General features: G+C 35.6%; 1 protein-coding gene across 3 annotated transcripts in view; it reads left to right on the forward strand.

Moving 5' to 3' along the window:
- Positions 1–17,918, forward strand: part of ANTXR2 (ANTXR cell adhesion molecule 2) — a 163,347-nt gene that overhangs the window by 2,835 nt on the left and 142,594 nt on the right. For all 3 annotated transcript variants that reach the window (XM_029234732.1, XM_029234733.1, XM_029234734.1), the window contains exons 3-7: positions 864–935; positions 15,440–15,521; positions 16,011–16,118; positions 16,252–16,320; positions 17,108–17,188. In XM_029234732.1, the coding sequence (XP_029090565.1) occupies positions 864–935; positions 15,440–15,521; positions 16,011–16,118; positions 16,252–16,320; positions 17,108–17,188 (412 nt within the window). The remainder of the gene's footprint in view (positions 1–863; positions 936–15,439; positions 15,522–16,010; positions 16,119–16,251; positions 16,321–17,107; positions 17,189–17,918) is intronic.

A 17,918-nucleotide genomic window follows, 5' to 3' on the forward strand; every position in this document is an offset into this window, starting at 1 on the left:
GGCTCTTATTTGGTCTGGTTTACAAATTGGAATTCTATAATACACAGTTCTCTGGTTCAAGTTTAGTTGCTCAGTTACTAACCAACAGTGCATTGTAGAAAGTAAATAAAGGGTGACTACTGAAGAGAATGACTTTTCAAATATGTATAACCCTTTGATATCATTCTGCTCTTCAGTTTGTAGGTCTTACTTTCACATCTTCAGTTTCAGATCTTAGTAAGAGTTGCATAGAGTGTCTTTGAAACTAGAACCATTCTGTGAGATCAAGGCTTAAAGCTTAAAAGGTGTAGCTAACCAGGGCAGTTGTTGCCAACTGGAGTGTGATATTTGAGACTTGGAAAATTGAAAATGTCTAATCAAAATGTGATTTGTTCTTCTGTGTCACATTGCCCATGACACTCTTTAAGTAATCTTACTTCAGGATAAGTTCTGTATGAACTCCTTTTCATAGCTGTGGTAATTAAATCAAACGGGCTGCTCTCCAGCCCTAAAATTGCTAATGATAATCACTCTGAAGGGATTGGCCTCCTAGAAGGAGATGAGATAGAACATCAAAGGAAGAAGCACTTTCTACTAAAAAATTTTCCATTGGCCTAGAATTCATCTTTCTAGTTAGCCTCTACCTAAACAGTCCTATGGGTCAGGGAGGAGTGCTTGAGTGCTGAGAAGCACTGACTAAATCCAAAATGACATATGCAGTAATGTTGAGCAGAGTTAAGTGTATCTACTTAGGGAGTTCCATTTAAAAGAAGCCTGGACCATTCAGTAAGACTGATTTTAAATGAGACTCCCTAGCTATACATCTGTATTATATCAATATTTCTTTTAAAAATGTTTTAACTGCCTCTTTTCTTATTTTGCAGCCCTCAAATGAGATTATCTTTCATTGTGTTTTCTTCTCAAGCAACCATTATTTTGCCATTAACTGGAGACAGGTTAGTGCATTATCGTTTCACTGCAGGCTTTTAGTAGAGACTAATCTTAAAGGAATGATTGATAGTTCCAAGTGGTGATTCAGGCCTCTCAGTGGAATCAAGCAAGTGCACAGACAATTTCGTTCTCTTCACTAATAGAGGGAAAAGGAGGTATGAATAATATAAAAGAGCAGGTAATCTGAAAATCAATATCATTCATATTGGCTGTGGAATGTACAATGAAACCCATATCTCTGCCTTAGTTGTGTATTTACTACCTCCCACTTTTCCCCTCTCTGTTATTGTAAGTAGTTCTACATCTTTCATGTTTAGATGTAATATATTAATTAACCAGGAATTGGAAGAATTTTAGGGAGGAGAAAGATATGGATCCATTTGGATAATCTACTAGATTGAGCAGACGTCCTGAATCTCCAGTCTTACTCTGAGGTCCACTGATGCTGAATATGTTTACCTTTATAAAGGAACTTGCTTTCATTTTCGTGTGTGTGTGTGTGTGTGTGTGTGTATTTTTTTTTCCCAAACCAATATCATAGTATTTTATATGACCATTTCTGTGTCATTTGGACCCATCACTGTGGCAAGTTAGAAGTAGTCTTTGACATATTTTAAAGAATGGTTCTTTCCATAGTGGGAAGGGAGATTTTCTACTTCATTTTTATGTCTACTTCATTTAACACAAAGTATGCAAGATAGTTCTGGCTCAATTCTTGTTGAATAAATGAATGGGTTAGTGTTATTTTGAAATCAAATTTCTCCAAACTGTAGTTTTAGCAAAGGAGGCTGTTGTATCTTTTTTCACATAATATGTGGATTTCTGAAAAGTTTTGTCTTTAAAGTATTTTTTGTTTCCTTTAAAAATGTCAAGAGGGCTTCCCTGGTGGTGCAGTGGTTGAGAGTCCGCCTGCCGATGCGGGGGACACGGGTTCGTGCCCCAGTCCGGGAAGATCCCACATGCCGCGGAGCGGCTGGGCCCGTGAGCCATGGCCACTGAGCCTGCGCGTCCGGAGCCTGTGCTCCTTAACGGGAGAGGCCACAGCAGTGAGAGGCCCGCATACCGCAAAAAAAAAAAAAAAAAAAAAAAAGTGTCGAGAAAGCATAATATTTAAAGGAACTCAGGGAGATAACATTTAAAATTCACATAATTGATTTGGAAAATCAATCAAACTTCTAATTTCTTTGTGCTTTAAGTTTTACTTTTCCTGGAGAGGAAATCTCTCTGTAGGTGGGGAGCCCAGCTTATGACCTCAGTCTCCTCATTTATATTTCCTCTCATACTTTTTTATGTGCATCTGGGTCTCATCAAGGGCCAGAGCAACAGTAGTCCCTAACAACCCATATACAACAGCTTTTTATACCCATTGCTATAACAGTCCTTGCCTTCATGAAAAGAAGTTTTCTCTATTGCCCAGCTTAATTTCCAAAGAAACAACTTTTGATTCAGCCTATCCATTAGGACAAAAAAAGAACCAAGTTAACATTTATGGAGTATGTATAGAGAAAAGGATTTAGAATAATGCCAGACACACAGTAGACTCTCAGTAATTGTCAACTGCATACATTGTGCCAGGTTCTCTGTTAGGTACTTTACATGTGAGTCCTTCAGCACTTTGATCAAGTATAGTCACAGGTCGGCAAGATTGGTATCGCATAAACATGCATGGAAAGGGTTTAAATCGTGCTCGTCTCAACTAGAGATTCTTCCCTTATCATTGGTTGAATCTGATAGGGGAGAGGTTAGAATGGGATAAAGAAGCTTCTATTTCAAAAGACGGCGTAATGTTGCACCTAAAAGTTGCTGAACCCATTTACTTGCCAAATGGTCGTGGACAAGTTACTTAACCGCTTTATGCCTCAGTTTTTTCCATTTATATAATGATGATGATGGTGGTGGTGGTAATAATAATAATATCTACTTCTAAGATTGCTGTAAGAATTAAAGTCAATGAATGTGGAGAATGTAGGACAGAGTCTGGCATATGTGTATTCAAGAGATGAGAGCTTTTTTGTTGCTATTATTATTATCTGCAGCTAGGGAGTATGTAGTATTTTAATGATCAGGAGGAATTATGCTTATATAAAGGGATTATTATACTGCTTGAAAGGATTTATAATAAAATTCCAGGAGGAATTTTAATAATGCTACTTGCACTTTTTTTTTTTTTTCAATATAGTTGGCTCCTCTGGTTCTTCTTAAATAGAAATAAGTTCAGTTTTAACAAATTGCATGATTTGGCACGTTGCATTACTTTGGGGTGGCAGAATGTACACTGAGAAGGCCTGGGTTAGAGCTCCAGTTTTGCTACTTACTGATTAGAGACTTGGGGTAAATCATCTACTCAGTGTGTTCAGTTTTTATGTTTATAAACTGCAGACATAATCTACCATGTTTTCTTAAGAGATTTGTGAGGATCAAAAATAAGACAATGCATAGAAAAGTTTTTTGTATATCACAGAACAGTCTGCCCTAAAGGATTATTTTCTAAACCTAGTTGTTCTTTTACTAATTTTATTTAATTAAATCAATGACTTTTCAAATTTCTATGGTCCTCTATATTTGGATATAATGTCACTTTTCGTCCATTATACAATTTTAAGTGTGTAGAAACCATTCACATATTTAGATGCAAGATCACTGAACAGATGTTTCCACAACTATTGGGGATCCTTGTTTCAAGAGCCTAGAAAGGGGAATTCTATGTATAAACTTTCTCGATGTCACACTAAGAGATCTGAGTGCATGGAAAATGCAAAGGTCAAATATAGCAGGTTTCACAATTTTGGTTCTATTACTTATAATTCGTCAGTACCTTGGTAAATATGAGAAGTACCTCTTTCATGTTTCTCAGAGTGTTGCTAAATATTTTCAGTAGAGATGAAGCAAGACTGGAAGACAGTAAGTCCTTACAGTAAGGCTGTGTCTTCTGTTAGGGTTTCAGCATGAATTCGGTACTATGTAAATGCATGAATAGAATAATACACATGGCAAGAAATGATCAGTTATGTATTTAATATACTCATGATTTTAAAATATTATTATTTTGAATAATTCAATTTGAAACACTCTCTTTTTTTCTTTTGCCCCCATGATTTTTATCTTCCATATATCTGTTAGTCCATCCATCTACCTACCTACCTACCTGCTTTGCCTGCCCTATCTGTATATGATGTATTGAGCATTGTAGACTCTGGAGGTAACACAAGGATGAATAATCTTTGTGACAATAGGGGGCTGTTTGTGTACAAAAACACATATAGCTTAGGGCTGTATTATAGGATCAGGTAAGAGGAAAGTGCTGACTGTTGATTCAATATGGAAATATCCAACCTCTCAATATTAGAGAATTTGAGTCAGGACTAATTTTAAAGGATATTCTTAGCTATTGTGTTGCAAAATTGGGGGTAGTGAATTATGCTTAGTTCTGCTTAATGTAATCTTAATGATGTGAAAGTGAGCTAATCGAAAACATTTAGTGAACAATTATTATGTGCTAGATATTGTGCACAATGCTTTCCATTCATTACTTCACTTAACCCTTATATCAACTCCATGTAACAGATACTGTTATCTCAACATTATAAATGAAGAAACTGAAGCTGAGAAAGGTAATGTAACTTGTCCAAAACACACAATTAATCAATGGTGGGGAGTATATTAGCCAGAATGATCTCTTAAAGTGCAAAGTAGATCATGCCCCTCTCGTGCTTAAGACAATCTAATGGCTTAGAATAGAAAGCACACGTTTCCCAATGGCCTAAAAGCCCTACCTGCTTGCTCACCCAAACCTTTCCTACAACATTGTATGCCATAGCTTTGTATACTAGCCATCTTTCCATTCCCTGAACAGACCAACCTTCTCTCTGCACTAGCAGTTTTGCTCTTTGTCTGCCCCAGATCATCCCCTGACCAGCTCATGCTTGTTATTGAGGCCTCATCCCACACATCACCTCCTTTGAGAAGCCTTGCCTCACCATCAGGTGTAAAGAAATCCTGCCTCACCTCCCTGGTAATGTCTCACAATACTCTATTTAGTCATCACTTTTTGAAATTGTTCTGTTAATTAATTTATTTTACCTCCATAACCCTAATGTAAACTGCATGAGAGCAGAGGGGTCCTCTTTGTCTTGTTTACCTTCACCCATATATCTAACACCTAGAACAGGGCTTGGCCCGTAGTAGATGCTTGTAAATATTTGTTGAATGAATGATTGAGTTGGCCTGACTCTAGAACCTGAGTTATTAACTGCTATCATATATTTTCTCTCCTTGAGAGGTGATAAATGATGACTTATATTTGCTAATTTTCTCATTTTTATTGTTATAGATCAGTTACAAACATTTCCAACTCTCTTTTTGTTATAATTGTCCCCAAATTGAAAAAGTCATATAATTGTTTGACCTGAGAGTAATAATCAATTACTTAGGAAAAAATATTCCTTAGGCAAACTTGTGGGAAATTAAAGAGAAGTGGTTTGATTAAATTTATATGAAAATTTAAATAATATACACATTTCTATTATTTGAAAGGATTTCTTCTAACTCCTTTAAATCTGAACTAAAAATTTACTTGTGATAAAATAGTCTTTTATAAGAGTTGGTAATTTATAAATTGGTTCATTCATTTTGCAGTGAAATTTGTCAGTATCTGTAAAAGTTTAGAAGTCTGCTATCAGCAATTCTACTTTTTAGGACTATACCCTACTGAAATACTAACACCAGTGTGCAAAGATAGGTATGTGCAAAATTAAAAACTGAAGCATTGTTCATTAGAGTGAAAATTGTAGTAAATCTAAATGCTCGTCAATTGATGATACTATAATAAATTTAGACATAGAATGGGATACTATACAGTCATTCAAAGAATTGGAAAATCCATATATATCACCATGAAAATATATCTAAGATATACTAATTGAGAAAAGCAAGTTGCAGAATACTCTGTTAAAGGTGATAAATCAAAACAAACCAAAAATTTACCTGTTTTTATGGTGTGTGTGTGTATAATAATGAATGCATGGAAAAAAGTCTGGAAGTTGAGCAACAAGTTGCTAACAACAATATTGTCTTAGCAGTGAGATTCAGGGTGGGGAGAGCCTTCATGTTTTTAATTTCCATACATCTAGGTTATTCAATTTTATTTCAATGACAATGTAATACTATTATTAAACAAATATTTAAATTAAAAATAAATGTTATTGACTTCTGTAGCCAGAGACAGCTATCGTGGAATCAAAATGGAACTCAAGGGTTGGAAAGAGTAAGCATTAGGAATAGAGCATATTCAGCTGTTAACTTGGAGGATCCTGAAGGCTCCTTGTTAAAATGAAAACACCAGGATTGGACTTTGGGTCAGAAAGACATAGGAGCTGTATACTAGCTGTGTGACTTTGGACAAGTTATTTCACCTCTTGCTGCCCAATTCGCTTGTCTGCTAAAAGGAGCTAATCATTCCTACCATATAGAAATGTTGGGGTGATTAAATGCATACAATGCATGAGAAGGCCTAATTGATGACTGGTTGGGAAGGAGACTGAGGTTGAAATGGGATTTGGAGGTTATCATTGTACCGCACCATCACCATCATGTGCCAGGATTCTAGCAGAGGTTTGGAGAAGTCAAGTGACTTTGCTCAGTGACACAGCTAAGGAGTCAGAGCCAGAATTCACACCTGGGTGTGGCTCGTGAGCGTGACTACCTAAGCACTGCACTGCCTCAGGCTCTCTCTGTTCCCCCTTCTCCAGTTTTCACAATTAGTCAGAATTGTCATAATTCAAAGACATATTCATCCTCTAAATGTATTCTGTTCTCTTACAAACCAGTGACTCGGTGAGAGGAAGTGACTCTATTGTTTTTGTTTTGATTCTATTAGGGAAGTAATTATTCCTGTTTAGAAAAGTCAGTTTTGGCCACACGTTTGGTAATCCTGCGAGGTCTGGGCATGGCAGCATCTTGGATTCTGGTTGTGCATATGTGAAGAGTTACTTTCAGTGAAGTCCCATATCTGCTTAATGAGTGTGTTCTAGAAAATTAAATACATTGTTGCTTGTGCCTGGAAGACAGACCTGGCACACTGAGGTGGTAAAATGCAGAGGCTGGTTTCTCATGGCCCAGTAAGGCATTGAATGGGGAAACGGAGTATAAGCATTCAAGATACAGCAGATGTGAACTTTAGATGTGATCTGTGTACCACACTTTGGTAAGTGTAGACTAAATTGGAGAAAAAATTTTCACGAACCCAGATTGTGTGGGGCATTTTTTAAGCAGATATTTTTGAATCTAGGACTTTACCTTGGATTGATTGGTGTGGAATCTGGAGAGACCTTGAGAGAGACCTTGGCATATATTGGCTTTAGAGTGACATGTTAAATAAAGAATAAGCAAGTTTTTATATAAAGTACAAGTTACTAAGATGTAACTTGGGATGTATTAGAAATGTTTGTGTCTGGAAAAATCATCTTTTACTCTTTTGAAAACTTTAAAAAATTTTTAAGTTGAGGAGCTAGTAAGGAATATTTTTTTTTTTTTTTTGGCAATTTGTCCTTCATACAGTACGTTGTATAGCAGTATATAATGACTCAATTAAATAGATAGCTAGGATGGGTATAGTATTTGACTGAATGAACAAATTTCCCCACATGTAATTTTTCTAATTTTGTCAGACTGATTAATATTGTGGTTTATTAATGGAAGGAGACAAAAGTAGTAGATAAAGTTCATTGAGCACTTACTATGTATCAGACATTTTGCTAAATGCTTTATACGTAATAGCTCAGGTAAAGTACAATGCTAAGTGGATTCTAAATCATTTCTATAGACATGAATAACATCTTGAGAACATTGTTATGTTTCATATTTTACTCAATCAACTAAGTTTTACCTTCCAAGAGAAATTTAATTATGTTATGTAACTGACTAATTATAAAATTCTTGTGTATTCCTACATTTTGTTTGCAGTTTTGTTCATTTCAAGGACTAATATCTCTGGCTAATATTCTCTTGAGGATAAAGAACAGAATTGACCTATGATATAAATACCTATAGCATTTATGCTTATGCAGTTATCTAAATTGGCATTTGATAGCGTAGCTGCATGAAGCTTTTAGCTTTTGTGATAGATTGCTCTTCTGTGACCTCCAATGAAACACAGAATGCATACAACATATATGCATACATGTATACATGATTATATATATAATATATATAATATATGTGTATGTAAGTATTTTTTATTTAAATATATAATTTAAAAAATCTGGGTTGGGCCTATGGCTTACTAAATTTAACCAATGGAATGCAGCAGACATGAACATGAAACTGAGCCTCCAATAACAATTTGCTCACTGCTCTTCCAATCTTTACTGTCAGTCTTCTCAAGGTCATTTATCTTTTACCTTAGTCACAATTTCTATTTTGGTTATCTATTACTGCATAATAAACTACCCTAAAATTAGTGGTATAAATACAATTTATTGTTTCTCATGATACTGTGCATTGAATGGGCAGTTCTCATGCTTCACATATTGTCAGCTGGGAAGCTGGAATGGCTAGAAGAGTTGAAATGACCTCACCCAGGTGGCTTGCATGTTGGTGCTGGTGCTGGCTGTTGTCTAGGAGCTCAGCTAGGACTGTGGACTGGAGTCTTCATTCTCCTCCATGTGGCTTCTGCACATGGCTAGGTTGGGTTTCCTCCTCTGCATGGTGGTCTCAGGATAGTTAAAGTTTTTATATGGCAGCTAACTACCAAGGGTACAAAAAAGGAAACTCCCATGCCTTATTAAGGCTTAAGCCTGGAGTTGGCACAGTGATCATAGAAAAGCACCCCAAAACTTAGTGGCTTAAACAACAATTTTTTTATCTCTCACAATTCTGTGAGTTGATGGCTCAAATGGAAGGTTTCTCTGTCCCATATGATGTTATCTGGTGTGCTATAGTCATAGAGGGTGGTTGTTGATTCTGAAGCACACCTAGAGCTGGAATAACTTGGTTCTCCTCCATGTGACCTCTGCATGTGGCATGGACTTCTCACAGCATGATAACTGGGTTCTGAAAGAGCATTCCAAGAGCAAGTATTATAAGATGAAGGAAGCAAAGTCTCTAGTTCTCTTAAGGGTTGGACTCAGCTGTCTAAGAATATCATTTCTACCTTGTTCTATTGCCGAGCAGTAACAGGGCTGGGCCAGATTCAAAGGGATGGGGGATAAATTCCATCTCTTGATGGGACAGTGGGCACATATAGAATGGGAAGGAATTGATGGAGGTCATATTTGGAGATTATCTACCATAGTTTATCAGGAAAGTAATAATGAAATTCCAAAGATGAATCTCTTTCAGAAATAAACAAGCCAGCTTGGAGAAAAATAAAATAAACCTTGTGTGTAACCAAAATAACAAAGTAAATTGGTAATTTTGGCACTGGTCTTTAGATTTTGGTGTAACCCATAACCTATGTCAGCAAATTTTGACTGACAGATTTTATTTACTTTTATTATTTATTATTAGCCTCTCACTCTCATTTCTCTTATTCTTTTATATAAATTAAAACTGTTTATTAGTAACATTAATACTTTCTCTTTTGTTTTTATTATTTTAATATTAACCTTATTTCCTTCTTGAGTTAGGTTAGAATAGATGGGCACATTTCCCTTTACCTTTGTGATTTTGAATAATATTATTAAATTCAAACTCTCAAAGTCTTAAGAATTAATATGTAAAAATGTGAGAATTGAAGTTTTATTTATTAGAAATGACAATTTTCCTAAAATATTTTAAAATTGTGCTATAAAAGGAATATATTTTAGGATTGTTGGTACTCAACTGTTCAAGAGCAATACTGAATACTTATGCATATGATTTGGAGTTTTTATAACTTAATATAAAGTTTAAAAATTCTATGTGTTTTATGAGGGACTAGTGAAGGGAAGTTCTCAAATGAGGCTCCCAACTGTGACAAACAAAGCCGATAATTCCTACTTACATTCCCTTCTATGGGTAAGAGACAGGGGTACCGTGAATTGATATAAACAGTTGGTATTGATTATTGAACACCTAGGTGCCATTCAGTGCACTAAATATTTACATGTAATAGTCTCTTTAATTTTTATAACAACTCCACTACATAAGTACTATCAATATCCCCATTTTCAGATGGGAGAAATGCACGCCCAGAGAAGGTACTTAACTTACCAAAGTCACAAAGTTACTAAGGCTAGTAAGTGTTAGAGCTGGGAATTAAGGTGGCCAAGGCCCCATGCTTGACGTGTGGGTTGTGTTCATGGTTTGATGCGTAATGAAAGAACTGAGGGTGAGCTGGCAGATGACCTTGCTCAGTCCCTGACACGTTATGTGTTAAAAGAACAATAACTAATATCTATGTGACACTCACTTTGTACCAGACACTTTATATGCATTAACTCCTTTGATTTTCACAGTAGCCCTGTGGAGTTAGTGTTGGTGTTACCTTTGCTTAACATGAAACAACTGAAGGATGCAAAGGTTAGATAATTGGCTGGAGCTCTCTGGCTCCAGAGCCTGGAGTCTTATCCATTGTGCCATCTGTTACTTCAAATCCAGCCTGCCACCATTTATAGGTTTTCTAGAAGAGCAACATAGCAGTGCAGAGGACAAACTGTAATGAAGAGGGTTTGTTTTGGGCACTATTCACTTCCTTTCTCCTGTCTATCTCCCCTAACAGCCCTTCTGTACAGGTGCCCACTACCTTCTGAATGCTCAAAGCTGCCAAATAACATTATATTATAAACATGATAGTAGGCATCTAATAAATCTCTATGGAATGAGTGAATGAAAACTCCATTTACATTTTATGGATATGGAAAGTGAAATCCAGGAAGTTAAATAAGTGCAGACGGTTACACGATTTATTTGTTGCAGAACCAAAGTTTCAGTTCATCTCTGATTTACTTCCAATCCCTGAGTCTTCCCATCTCATTCTGTAGCTTTCCATGTAATTCCTTTCTAAGACCTTCTCCTTATTAAAACTTCAGTATGACACTTTGTTTCCTCTTTTCTCTTTTCCTTTCCCCTCCTCCTTTCTGGATTTATATCAAATATTTTCAACCCTCAGTTTACTGAGCTCGCTCGCCTTGGAATCAAGAAGAAAGTAAACTGAGTGAACAAAATCCTACTAACAGGGGAGTGATGAATATCAACAATAACCACCATAGTAGCTGCAGCTAACTCAGTACTTATTATGTGCTGTTTAATCATCACAATGACCCCATGGCGTGGGTGTTTTCATCCTTATCTTATAGATGAGGAAATGAGATTGGGCTTGGAAATAATCCATGTTCTCTCTGGCTATAAACCATATCATTCCAGAAACTGTATTTTACAGTTTAAAAGATTATCCTAGTTACCCCAAAACTCCTTTGATTGAAGAACTGACTGGAAAAATAGGTAAGGAAAAGAGCATTCCAACAAAATGGAAAGGTTTTAAAATTAGATTAGATCAGAGGTTCCTAATTCTGGCTGTGCATTAGGATACTATGGGGAATTTCCAAAAAATACCCTGACCCCAGCACACACCAAGTGGATTAGAATTTCTTCCATTAGAGTCCAGAAGAGATTTTTTTTTAAAGCCCTTCAGGTGATCCCAGCATCCAGCTAGAGGGAGAACGACACGACATCTGTAGAGATGGGTGTAAAGGTAGCTGTGGGCTAAGCATGAGTCATTCTCCTATCACCGTGTAGGATCACAGCATTCACACGTGGTAGGTGCTCAGCAAATGTGTGTAGACTGATTGACTGAAACCTGGAAAGAGCTTTAAAATCTGGAAAATTAAAATGATGCTCATTGAAAAGCTCAGGTTAAATATACAGATATATTTATAAATGTATATCTTTAGTCACAAGTAGAAGGTACTTAAAATTATGCCTTAATTGTGCTAGTTGGGCAAGTCAGAATTTTCTGCCAACCATTTTATTATGCCACTATTTATAAAATACATCTTTATTTTAGTTATGACACCATGCACACCTTCCGCAGTCCCAAGTGTTCTATGGATGGAGAAAAGCCCTTGATGTGGCACAGTGCATGGCAGTTGTGGTTTCCTTCCCTTCCCTTCTCTTGTCTTCTTGTCCTGCCTCTTCCCTTTTATCTCTTCTTTTCCCTACTCAGCAGAGAAACTTGAGAGATACTAACAGAGCTGAAAGTGTTAATTTTATAGATTAAAAAAATGAGTCACTGTGTTTTTTTCTCCACCTCCCACCCCCTGCCTCATTCTCTCTTTTCAATCAACATAGTTATAAAGTCAAGAAGAGAGTTGATTAGTCCCCTGATGCTCAGCAACAACAAACAACAACAACTGCAAAACAGAAATTTCATATCCTATTTTATTTGTTTAAATTCTGCCTCTTTCCAAAAAGTATTTGAAGCTACACAGAATATAATAACATTGCAGAAAATTAATAACATATAAAAAGAAAATTTAGGATCTTGGAAAAGAGGGTGTAGCAATATGATAACCATATGAACTTAGCAGAATTTTCTGAATGATTAAGAAATTTATCATGGGGTTCCTGATAGGGCAAAAAACAGTTATGTAAACTGTAAACAGTTATGTAAGCTGTAGTTAGCAGAAAGGAGGAAGTATATAGTGATCACTCAGGGATGGCAAAGAAACTTCTGCTGTGTGACCTCATAGGGGACTTTGTGTGTCTTGAGCAGCACGCTTAACAACAGCTTCACAACAAACACCAAAGTAGTTTCGATATTGCTGTTCCTCGTAGCTGAAGACATAACGCTGAAGCCATAAGACTCAGTGAAGCTGATCTTCTAAGATGATGTTGGATTGGAGCTGATCTCCTTAACATACCCATTTTTTTTCTTCTTTTATTTTTTATCATTTTCTCCCTTGCTTTCCCTTAGAGTTTTCTTTAAGTCTCAGTATAGATGGATGAGTTGTGTTTTTCACCTGCTACATAATTTTGTTTCCCCCTTAGTTTACCATTTACTAATAAATTTAGAACTTATTTTTAGTTTCTTGGGATCCTTCAAAGACCCTATCTTGTTTCAGTTTCCATTTCCCATTTGGTGACACTTGTTGATGGAGGAGAGGCTGACAGATTATGTAGTTACTCTGGAAAGTGACAGACCAGGACTCAACGTATGTTGACATTATTGGCTATGGGCAAGGAACACTTTTCCTCTTATGACTCTGCAGCTGTAAAAGTAATGATGCAATTCAGAGCCGCTTAGAATATTATGGTGGCAGGTATGGGTACACATAGAAAAGCAAGAGGTGCTCTGCTTCCTCCAGTGAAATGAGCTGGCAGAGACCTACCTTCCCAAACACTCTGAATCCCACATTTGGCAAGTTCTTTCAGCTTAGAGTCTTCTGCTGGTGTTGTCTGGTCCTCAGAAGTAATGATGAGCTGAATCTGAACTGAATGGAGAAGGTGACTTTTACCATGCAAAATTTGTTTGCGTAAACTTGGATTTCAGTTGTCTTTTTCATTTCTCTTTTGGCAGCAAACATTAATGCTTGAGGACATGCTGCCACTCAGTTTTGTGAAGTACCAAATATTTGGTCTTTATCTGCATTCAGACAGAATCAGTTTCAAGTTGTTTCTGTAGATATTAAAACATAAATATTTAGATAAAACAAGTTTATAAATTATGTAATTTACTCCATCATCTGTGGAATTATGAATTTTTTTCCTATGGTAGATTGAAAAAGTTATTGAACACTTACTTTGTAAAAGGCATCATAATAAGCAGTTAGTGCAGAGTTGGGGGATACATTAAAAATAATAGACGTGGTGATAGTCCACTGTAAACTTCCAGTCTGGTTAAGAAGTAAAAAAATTAAATTAAATTCATTAAATTATTTTTAAGTAGAATGTTTTTAAGAAACAGAATTATTCAATGTAGTAAAAGTTGAACATGAATATGTTTGCGGCACCTTAGAAAAAAGAGTACATTGAAGTTAGAGATAGGTTCAGAGTAGGTAGATCTTAAACCAAGGATTAAAAGAGGCAATCAACATGGGTTGGTAGAGATGACTGAATTAGGAAGGAGGAAGATTAGGATTATACTTTGAAAGTTGTCTTGTGTTATCTGGAAACTTCTTGAGATGGAGAACTTGTCTGATAATAATTTTCATTACAATATTAAAATAGAATCAATAAGTTACTTTAAAAATGTGAATGCGGCTCTGGTGAATGACTCATTTATTTCAAGTACTGGAAACACAACATTGCAGATGACAGAATAATTTTTTTTACTATTTTTGACATTTGTTTTAATAGTGTATGATGTATACATATCATACACATATGTGTATGATATACTTATGTATGTATATACACACACAAATATATATATGTATATAAAATTTTGTGTGTGACCCCAGTAAGTTCCTTGATGTTCAGATAATATACTTTTTACAGTTAATTTTTTAATCTATCATCCTCAGGACTGTGGATGCTCTTCATGTTTTATTTAAAGCATTATACTTCAGTTTACCATATCATGACTTTTTTATTTAGAAAGATATTTTTTTGCTTCTATTTAAAGGCTAAAATTCTGAAAATAATATTTTTCAGATCTCTCCGGATCTTTTAATTTTAAAAAGAAAATTTGACTTTATTTTGGATTGTTTTTGCACCACTTGTATTTGTGTCTTAAGATTCTTGTGATTTATTTTCAAAGGGGTGTCTGGACTCTATATTTAAAAAACCTGAAAAATGAGTCTTTTACTTATACACACAAAATAGCTGTTAATATTGTAGTCATACTTTGTTTATACATACTCCATTGAGACAGCTAATTAGTCATGATGAGAAAGATTATTCTATGATTTTTCCTCTTTTTCATTTATATTGTCTCTGTCAAGAACCATTATCATCCATCCATTCATCCATCCAATCATTTATTCTTTCATTTGTTCATCAAATATGTATTAAGTACCTACCATATTCAAGAGAATGAGCTGGTGTCTGGATGGGTGAGAAGAAGGCACAGAAGTGACTAGATCATGAGACTTTGGGAGACAAATATAGGAAATGTTAATTTCCATAAGTAAGGGTTAAGTAACGTGCCTTAGGAATTTGCAGATAACACAGAAGATTTCTGACTTGTAGGGGGGTGGGGTGAGTGCTGCAGAAATACTGTTTCACTTAAGTTGACCTACTCCATCCTTGTTTTTTTTGAATGCAGGAAAATGTTTCACTCCTCAGCATTTAGTAAAACAAATGTGATAGAAGATATCTGTCCTCAGCTCAAAATGCCTAGAATATGCCTGGCTTTTTCAAGACATTTCACATTGTTAGTACTTTTATTTTTATGGTTACCATACAGACATTTTTAAATACTCATTAAAATGACAAAAAGTATGAGGAGCTATCTTCCCTCAAAGCCCATGTTCTTTCCTTTCCTTCTTACTAAAGAAACTTTAGTTGCAAAACTGCCATGCTTTTTGAGAGATGCTTATGATGATCTTTCTTCATTTTTCTTTTGTTTAATTTGATACTATATTATTTTCAGAGGCAAAATCAGTGAAGGCTTGGACAATTTAAAACGTGTTAGTCCCGTAGGAGAGACATACATCCATGAAGGACTAAAGCTAGTAAGTTCTTTTACATTTATGAGTATGGGAGAGAATGTTTTCTTACTCTGTAATGAAATAAATTATAACTCTCTAGTAAAACTCAAAGACCCCATTACATGTTTATCTTAAAATTAAAAAAAATGCTTTTAGTTGTTCTAGGGATAAGACAGATAGAAAACATTTACCATAGTGATAAGAAAAGTTTGGTTGGCATTTTGCCTTTTATGGAATTTTCCATTTTCTCTATGGCTATATTCAGAGAACCACATTTTCTTTGTGGTTATAGTCAGCCAAGGCTAAAATCTTTATCATTTAAACCCTATACTAACTACTCTATAATGTGAATATATGTATATTTCAAATTACAATAGTTAACACAAAATACCCTGTTTTAAAAGCCAGTTCATAATATTTTGATTTTGTCAGACTTAAAATTCAGCTTGATGGAACATGCTGGTTAAAAGTTAAGATTAACTTATGAGTTGGACAATTATTCTTCATTTTCAGGCAAATGAACAAATTGAGAAAGCAGGAGGCTTAAAAACCTCCAGTATCATAATTGCTCTGACAGATGGGAAGCTGGATGGTCTGGTGCCATCATATGCAGAGAAAGAGGTGAGTATTGAACTGAAACTGTTCTTTACACCCCAGTGTACTTTGCTGTATGTCTCTGCATGTATTAGCCTGACATTTGAATAACTCACCTCTCTGTCTTCCTCTCTCTGTCCCTCTCTCATTCTCTCAATAGGCAAAAATATCCAGGTCCCTTGGGGCTAGAGTTTATTGTGTTGGTGTCCTTGACTTTGAACAAGCTCAAGTAAGTCCAGCAGATCTGCAGCCTTTAATCTAAATCACATAACTGTCTTAAGGAGAGTTTATCAGATTTTTTTCACTGATGACTTATTATGACTCAAATCAGTCATTAAAGATTTTCTATAAAAATGGCCCCATGTCTTGAGCTCTGGGTTAATAATGTCTGAATTTGACAGGCTTCATTACCTAATCAAGCTGAAGACAAAGCTCTAATTTTCTTGAACATTTATTCCATTTGAAGGAACTAATATTGGAAAAGCTGTTGGGTTAAAACAATATGCATACTCCTCTTCTTTAACTCAACTGACAAGATTATCATGACAAGTCTTGTTCAAATGTTTTAGTTTGACAACTCAACTCAGGAGTTCAGGGATTTGGGAAGTCTGTGTAGGAGAAATCTTTAATAATTTTCCCTAAAGAACCAATTTTTTTTCATGAATTTTTGAGGGTTTATGTATTAAATTTTTTTCCCACTCACAAAATGATTTTACATTTAAATATTTGGTTGAGTGTGACTGAGGCTCCTGTGTCTCATGACATTTACAGCTAGTAGAACTCTGAGCTGTTTTGAAATTGAAACTTGATGCCAGTGTAAAGGGACTGTGCCTGATCTCAGTTTATTTTTTTGTGATGCATTTAGAGTAACACTAGTCCCATCACCTTCAGTTCCTGACAGTGAATTAATCCTCTGGTGTAATTTTTCAGGTGAATGTAATTGACATGTAATGAAGTGTATAAAATGTTGTATGTCTCAACCACCTCTCAATTAAAATTTCCTCCTTTTTCTAAAGCTCGAAAGAATTGCTGATTCTAAGGAACAAGTTTTCCCTGTCAAAGGTGGATTTCAAGCTCTTAAAGGAATAATTAATTCTGTGAGTATTTCTCTGGGGTCAGGAAAGGCTCGTAATTTTAGATATATTTTAAACTATAGGAAGTAATCTTGATATACAGTTCAGTGGGTCATTATCTTGAAGAAAGAAGTTAAGAAGGAAGTCTGTTGGGTATTGCAAATGCAGGGAAATTGTAAAAGATCTGGATTTTGTTTGTTAAGTGAGATTTGGTATTAATTCTTGCAAATTGAGCTCTGTGAGCCTGGGTTTGTGATTTCAAGTTTAAGATTTTCATAAGCAGTCTCAGAGCACGCTTTGAGCATGGAGTTCCTCACTGTCTTGATATCTTGAAAGTTTTATAGGCTTTATAGAAGAGTAAAATAAAAATTTGGATTGGAATGTGTGATTGCTTCCTCCTCCAAATATGGTATTTCTTAGCTATCAGTCAGGCAACTCCAACGGGTGGCAGAGTATTTGACTGCGATTGTTGTTCTTTCCATTTTAATGATTAATAGTTTCACTGGAGCTCATAATATTTCTGTTTGGAATTCAGTTGAGCTGCCTCTGGTGATCATTAGAATCCGGGCCATCCTAAACAGGGTATGGGGAAGTGGAGTGATGAAATGCGAAGCAAAAACTCCTGGGCTTTCACAGCTGAGGTTTATGTTTCGTTTTACTGCCTTTTGCTAGAAGCACCAGGAGCAGTTGCTATTAAATATTTATGATATTTTGGTAAACAACATCCTAAAATAGAAGTATTAGAATTATTAGA

The sequence above is a fragment of the Monodon monoceros genome, unplaced genomic scaffold, assembly GCF_005190385.1.
Source record: "Monodon monoceros isolate NGI ecotype Baffin Bay Population unplaced genomic scaffold, NGI_Narwhal_1 Super_Scaffold_20, whole genome shotgun sequence".
In the NCBI taxonomy this organism is placed as follows: domain Eukaryota; kingdom Metazoa; phylum Chordata; class Mammalia; order Artiodactyla; family Monodontidae; genus Monodon; species Monodon monoceros.